The sequence below is a fragment of the Pungitius pungitius genome, chromosome 4 (genome assembly GCF_949316345.1).
Source record: "Pungitius pungitius chromosome 4, fPunPun2.1, whole genome shotgun sequence".
Taxonomy (NCBI): Eukaryota; Metazoa; Chordata; class Actinopteri; order Perciformes; family Gasterosteidae; genus Pungitius; species Pungitius pungitius.
The window spans coordinates 9,693,078-9,700,411 of record NC_084903.1 but is presented as its reverse complement, the minus strand read 5'-3'; the positions used below and the strand labels follow the sequence as shown (position 1 = coordinate 9,700,411).

General features: G+C 43.1%; 1 protein-coding gene and 1 long non-coding RNA gene across 2 annotated transcripts; both read right to left on the bottom strand.

The window, feature by feature from the left end:
* Positions 1-376: 376 nt before the first annotated feature.
* On the bottom strand, positions 377-1,449 carry LOC134127319 (SUN domain-containing protein 3-like). The gene is made up of 5 exons (XM_062561975.1): positions 1,323-1,449; positions 1,125-1,243; positions 871-1,044; positions 677-766; positions 377-513 (listed from the first exon to the last, which is right to left on the bottom strand). Exons 1-5 carry the CDS (start codon positions 1,378-1,380, stop codon positions 415-417), a joined length of 540 nt encoding a protein of 179 aa, XP_062417959.1. The 5' UTR covers positions 1,381-1,449; the 3' UTR covers positions 377-414.
* Positions 1,450-1,608: 159 nt separating this feature from the next.
* Positions 1,609-2,343, bottom strand: LOC134127321 (uncharacterized). The gene is made up of 3 exons (XR_009956057.1): positions 2,248-2,343; positions 1,859-1,946; positions 1,609-1,774 (listed from the first exon to the last, which is right to left on the bottom strand). It is a non-coding gene; the product is annotated as an uncharacterized LOC134127321 (long non-coding RNA).
* Positions 2,344-7,334: the final 4,991 nt, after the last annotated feature.

The window sequence follows — 7,334 nt, the reverse complement described above, 5'->3', positions numbered from 1 at the left end:
TTTGATTGAACATCATAAAATGACAATCATATGTTAAAGTAAATACACAGACAAGAAAATGTAAATTTCCAAATATTTATTCCTTTCTTTTGCAATAATAATCCAAACATTGTTGGGTCTGTGGGCGAACCGGAGAGCCTGGAGAAAACCCACGAAGACCTAATCTCATTCTGCCAATTTTAAACCAAACCGTGTTTGGTGTGTGGGGGGAAACCGGAAGACCCGGAGAAAACCCACGAGAGAAGGTAAACCAACCCCAACACATCTGTGAACATTCTGAAATATGTCACCGAATGAATCTATTTATGATTATATAAATATAATCATTATTCATTTCAATGACACAAATCACTATCTGTTCTTGCATGGTTCGGGGTTGGTCTAACCTCTACACCCCAACCTGATCCATGTTACCTAGTGGACCTTGAAGTTGTAGAGGCATGTCTGGTCTTCATCTCCCCAGTTGGTCCAGATCTGTAGTTTCACCTGGCCGAAGACGTCTTTGACTGCGACCTGGTCAGAGACGAGAGAGACACGTGAACGAAGGGAGTCGCGCTTCGTGGCAGAGATGCAGACCTGGTTCAGGTTGCAACTCCACCTCCGTCTGTCATAGCGAACGTAGCTACTAGCTGCAGAGGCCATGCATGCTGCTCTGCTTGACCTCTGACACACTCACGGGCAGCTCAAAGGTCTGGGAGCTCAGGCCGTCCTGGTCGTACACGAAGGTCCCGAGGTGAAGGCCTTCTTTGTCCTCGTTCGCCAATCCCTGGAGGAGACAAAAAAAACAGACACAGGGGAGCTTGGCTTTTTTTAGGGACGGAACAACAGCACCGAGTAGGCGGGACGCGTCCAGGAAAGCGTCTGACTCACGTAGATGGAGAACTGTCTCGGCGCACTCTTGATTTCGCCGGTGAGGGACTGCAGCCTTGTGATGTGGCCGAGTGTGACGTGCGTGATCTTGACGGGCTGCGTCAAGGAGACGACGGCGTGTCCTTCGGCCCCCGCGAAGCACCAGGACCCGCGTGGAAGCGCACCGGAGTGGTCCTGAGGAGAGACAAAGTCAAGGTTCAGAGTTCACAGGTATCTCCTTGCACGTTCATGTGAGAACTACAAGACCTCCCTACTTGGATCAGTGTCTGGTGGTCTGTTGATGTTGTGAACCAGGAGAGCAGCTTATCCACCATTATTTCTTTTCTGGTTGTCCGGAACGTGTCTGAGGACAGGCGGTGGAGGACTCTGGCTCCTGCGAAATAGGGGGCACGAAGACAAAGTTACAAACCACGGCGCGTGAAAGCAGACGAGGCGACGAGACGAGGACTCACCCTGCGACTCCTGGGCATAGTTTGGCATGTTGTCTGCAGCGGGACTCAAGCGGCTCATCAGCTGTGAGAGCGTGGTTATTTGCTGCCGGGCGCCATGCAGCTGGTTGCTGAGGTGTGCGAGCTGCAGCACTCCTGAGGGGACACACAGAGCAGGGACATTCACAAGGGCCCCTTCGACGGGGACGGACACGGCGAGAGCAGACGTCCACGGGATGGACGCACGTGAGAGAAATAAGGGAGGCGAAGACTCACCACCAGCAAACAGAAGCACGAAGAGGAAATACAAGATCTTTGTTTTCCAGTCTCTTTTGATGGTCGTGGTCTTGTTGATTCTGTCCTTGGTTTTGGTCGTTTTCGGGGCCGGCTCCTGTTGATCCAGCGCTTCCTGCCTTGTGTCCTGCTGGGTTTGTCTTTGGGTCCTCGCGGGAAGAAGAGCCCAGTCGCAGCATTGTCTAAATACCCCAAAAGATGTACAGGACACTAGTGACGACTCGCGTAAAGAGAAGACGCAACACGTGTGCTGCTCACAAACTTACGAATGCTCCTCGGTGGGAGACATTGGGGCTCCTTCCTGGCTTCGAAGGGCGTCTCTCTTGAGGCGACAGGCTCTTCTTGTCAGCATGGCTGGAGAAAGGACCAAACACAAAGGGGCGAATCATCAGCATCGATGCAAATAGACACTTTAGCTACGAATGTCGTGTATTGTCACGATGAACAATAAAGTGGAGAATACAATTAACAGTATGTGGACATTTGCCCTCCTTCTTATCAGTGAGCCAATACACATACAGAAGGTGTATTAAACTATACAACATTTAAAACTGGAATGAGATTACGGTATTGACATTTTTATTAAATCAAGGCTTGAAGCACTTTAAATGTTTAGACGAATGGTTTAAAGTCTGCAGCTTTGCTGGTAACTCACTTGGTTTTTCTTTGCGTTAAAGAGGAGAATCATTGGTGAGCTTGGGTCAGTGTGGCCGCTGCGATCGGTGGACTGAGCTGAAATTATCAACTCTTGTGGGCGTTTGGTTTATAGGCGCCAAGGATTCCACCAGAGAATCTGAGAGGAGTTCTACGGAATTCTACCGTCATTCTACAGAACATTCCACGATTCCACATGCAAATTGGTTTTAGAACACAGGAAAGTGGCTCCTGCCACTGACATCACCAGATGTATGAACTCTTACACGTTTTAAGAGTTTTATCTCTTGCCTACGGTGGCCCTGAAGTGCAAAGCAACATTCCAAAGAATGAAACACTTTTACAAATCTCGAGACAAATTAACATTTTGGAAAACAAATTAACATTTTAGAAAACACATTTACATTTTAGAAAACAAATTAACAAGACGCTAAACACTTTTACCAATCCCGAAACAAATTTACAAATGACAGATTCTTCACGGAAAGGGAATGTACCAAATACTGGAAGTGACAGAAGTGTTGAGCGCGGTGTTTTTGAATTGTCATTGGTTGTGGAGTTTATGGCGTCAAAGACGTTCATGGTGACCGTCCAATCATGGACTGCGGCCGAGGGATGTTTTGCCCGTTTTGTGGCAAACACATGAACAGCTTAATGCAGTTTTGCTTTACGTGTGGTCGGTGTTTGGAGTTTTTAAAGGACGCGGACCAGACAAAAACACCAGACATACTGCATCAATATTTTAACGAGGGCCACTCGTAGGCTGTAACCGTGGACATGATGTCAAGTCTACACGGTGTAAACATCAGCTTGAGGACTCTTCAAAGTAAACTGAACAAGCCGGGTTGTACCGCAGAAAGGATTATTCCTCGCCAAACGCCGTTGTTACGTGCCTACTGGTTTTTGTACCTATTGGTTTGGCTACGCGTGCGTGTTTGTTTTGCCCCAACAGCAGCACATGTGGTATTTATTTATATCCGTTAATGAACTTTTCTCCTCTTGTTACCCTGGTAACCGCTGTCATTACAGACGGTTGCGGCGATTCTTACTGTGAAAATCTACGTACTTCCAGTTTAGCGGCTACGCTTCGTATTTTCATTCAATTTCAGCTGGGTTTGCATCTGTTTTGTCCGTCTCCATCATTCTTGTTTAGCGCGTTCGTTCTCCCGCTCATCACTCAATCAGTGCAGTGACGTTTTTTTTTCCTTTGCATTTTTTTTTACTCAGTAACGGATATGATTTAAAATGTAGCGAAGTGCAATAGTTCAAACAAAAAATACTTAAGTAAAAGTAAAATGACAGATTTAAAAAAATACTTTAAAAAGTACACAAAAACACTACTCAATTACAGTAACGCGAGTAAATCTAATCCGTTACTTTCCACCTCTGCCTGTTTCCGCTGGTAATCAATCAATTGATTAGTTTTTTCATTTTTTAATAGACTTATTTTTGAATCTACTCATGGGTCTGATATTTTTTGTCATAGTTTATGATCTTCGTGATACCAGACTTCTCACAAAATATTTTCCAAATTCCCCCAAAAATATATAATACAAATGAATGAATGAGAAGAAAGTTGGACTTTTCTAGGCAATGTTTCTGAAGCTTGCAAGTAAGAGTAATTGGTTTGTCAAAGATCTGAATTAAGCTTTTAACTAAACACATTTAATGCTTTTTAGATCTACTCACACTCACCCAGATTCATTTTCTTCACGAATTAAAATTCACGTTGTGTCTCTATTCTTTCTGGTTCATGGAACCAAGCCTTGCGTACAATGTTTAATGATGTAATTATTTTAATGTCCATGAAAACATTAACCATATTTGACATTCAACAGTTGAAATGCTCCACTCAAGCTTTGAAGAACACACGCTTTGAATCCCTCCTGAAAATATAAAACCTTTTTTTCTGTTTACAGGCTGGAGAAACCGCAGAATAAATGTAAGGAATAACTTTACTACAGATAATTATCAGACTAGTCTAGTGAGTTCCAGGCACCGTTAATACAGGTTTAACAAGACACCAGAGGTGTGGACTCGAGTCATGTGACTTGGACTCGAGTCAGACTCGAGTCATGAATTTGATGACTTGAGACTCGACTCGACAAAACGTACAAAGACTTGCAACTCGACTTGGACTTGAACACCGATGACTCGTGACTTGACTTGGACTCGAGCCTTTTGACTCGAGAAGACTTGCTACTTCCCATGAAAACTGGGGGAAAACATTTTCACACCACCGCGCCGCTCTGTTTATCTGCATCTGTCAAAAAATTATGCGCCACCTGTATGCAGAGAGCGCGCGCTGCCTGAACAACATCCAATCACTGCAGTCCATTTGACCGTATCAACGAGACAGCTCGTTCATGGTTACAAAAATCGGGATTTTTTAACCCGGATTCAGACTCCGATGGAAATCCTCGCCAACATTATGTCAACGTCCGTTTTAAAGTAGTGTAATGAGCTGAGTTAAAGTTATTAGTTAATCAGTTATGCAGATGTTGCATGTGTTCACGTTCTGCTCCGTTACCAGCTGTAGTTACGCGAGACAACCCGAGTTTTGGGGGGCCGTGAATGCGGAAGTGTTCGTTCGGCGTGGTGACGGCCAACAGTGACCGAAGTTGAGTTGTTTTATATAAATAAATGCAGCGGAGTTGCAAGCCAGTCATCGCCTCCTTATTTATGCTGCAGCATTGGGGTGAGCGTTACAGTACTATAACACAGTCACAGTCGATCCACCATTACCCTTCCCTTCGTAGTCTAGGTCTGTGAGGCAGCGCACCATCACCCAGGGTTCCCCGTCCCCACTATAATAAAAGGACTCGAAACGACTCGAAACTAAAATGGTACGACTTGTGACTCGACTTGAGACTTGTTGGCTTTGACTTGTGACTCGACTTGGGACTTGCTTCGTCTTTGACTCGACTTGACTCGGGACTCGAGGGCAATGACTTGAGACTTGCTTGTGACTTGCCTAACAGTGACTTGATCCCACCTCTGCAAGACACATCCTTCGTATTTTGGCTGAGTTGGAAGCAAAGTTAGCTTTCTTTTGCAGTTGTTTCACTTCACGTGGACTCGCCTAGCGGAACACTAACGGCTCCATTTTTCATTTTTAACCTACTTCTGGTCATAGGGGCTATATACTGTAGATAGCACTCTGCTGCCACCCTGCACCTTTAGTCATCGAATCGTCTTTTATCACTGCCACATAATTCTGGTGAATAGCGGTAACCGGGTCAAACTAATGTACCAACATCTCAAGGACTGTGGGATTCCTGCACCATTCTATAGTGTTAATGAATGGACACAGTGCTCTGCCTGCCGCTCTGATAGCACATATTAGTGTTATCTTCTCATTCCGCTGTCTCCAGGCGGGGTAGAAATTAATGTGTGAGTTTTAGGGCTATTGCCTGGTGTTAAGATTTATGGCAGTGGGCATTATCTTTATGTCCATGTAATATGTGAACATGTTTAAATCATAAAATATGTCACTGGTGCTCAATATTTCACACTCATTAATGATACGTGTGCTTTGCCTGTTTACATTTATTTGTTAAATAGATTTTCTTTACTAGTTGTTTTGGTTATATTTGAAGGTTTTATATCATTGGTTTTTATTACCGAATGAATAAAGTGACCCTGAGCATTTCTTTGTGGGAGGTTCAAGTGTCGGCGGTCAGAAGAAGCTCTAAATTGTCAAAACGAGATCGATGTCCTCAAAAAGTCTGTGAAAATCCTTTGAACCACTTTGTAACCGTTTTTCACCATAACTATATTGTAAATGTCTTGTAAAATTATTACATTAAAATATGTAGCATTGAAATATGTCACAGTAGCACATCAACACTTTTGTTTACATATTATTTTACCACATTGAAATAGAAAATACATCATTTTTACACAATTTCCTTCTTTTAATGTCATCGAGGAGACAGTTTCACATGGTGTGCATATTTACAATAGACATATCTTAATAAAAAAGTATTAAAAAAAATGTGAACCATCTTTAAATATTTGCTTGCACATCCCTTTTTTTACTCACTTCCTGCACACCCCAACTGTATAAAGCCCCAATCGATTTCTGTAGTCTATTTAAGATCTGAAATGCCTAGTCTAAAAACTAAATTGGATTGTGTTGGACTACAGCGACAACCCATAAAGAAAGTCAACAAAATCAACTTGCACTCATCTATTCTAAGTGTTGGTCCATGCTGGTGGTAATATTATTTTATGGGTTTAGCAGAGAGCCTCACGTTTATCTTGTCAACTCGTTCCCAAGTCGGATGTAGAGTCTCCGAACCAGTGGTACTTTAAAAATGAAGTGTTGTTTTACAGCAGTAAGCGCACACTTGCATTTTACATGAATGTACTGACAGCATTTAATCTGCTCCCCCACGAGGTCCTGGGAGCATCTTGTTGACACTTGAGAGCTTCTGAGAGCCAGTTGTAAAGGCTCCCAATAGACCATACGAGTTTTAGATTTCAGGATCTTTGAAAGAAACTACATTATTAGGATGAGGCCAAGTGGAGCAACAGCTAGGCTAGACTGAAGATAACTTCAGTGACAACATGTAAGTAATATTGTAATGAGCATTATAGACGTTTCTTATTCTATTGAAAAGGATGGGACAATCATTGGAAAATGACATGAAAGTCATCAATTTGACACACTGCTCAAAGAACATAAACAAAAAAAAAGATTTAATAAAACAATATTTTGTATTTATCTTGTTGTCCATTTCATCACCTCCAAAGTCCTCTTTACATTGAAAAAGCCAGATGGTTCATCCCTGATGTACGTGAACCGTGAAATTTCAAAAGGTTGAGATGGTGCCACGGGTGGCAAAGCTGCATCTGGCATGGTATCGAGAGGCCTGTGTGGTATCCAGACCACATCCATTCCTGATGGCATCACTCGGGACCACTGGGGCACAAACTGATGCCCGCTGATGACTGACAAGGTCAAATGAAGAACTGCCGATGCCTAGTAAATATTATGATTATTAAATCACGAATGAATAACATTAAGAAAACAATCATCTAATTTATCTCTGATATTTAATGATGCGTGGTCCTATGATTTAT

Excerpts from the sequence above, each read along its gene's own strand:
- LOC134127319 (XM_062561975.1), bottom strand. The coding sequence starts at position 1,380 with ATGAGCCGCTTGAGTCCCGCTGCAGACAACATGCCAAACTATGCCCAG. Across the intron at positions 1,244-1,322 it reads CTATGCCCAGGAGTCGCAGG|GAGCCAGAGTCCTCCACCGC; the intron begins GTGAGTCCTCGT and ends CCTATTTCGCAG. Across the intron at positions 514-676 it reads CCCAGACCTTTGAGCTGCCC|GTCGCAGTCAAAGACGTCTT; the intron begins GTGAGTGTGTCA and ends GTCTCTGACCAG.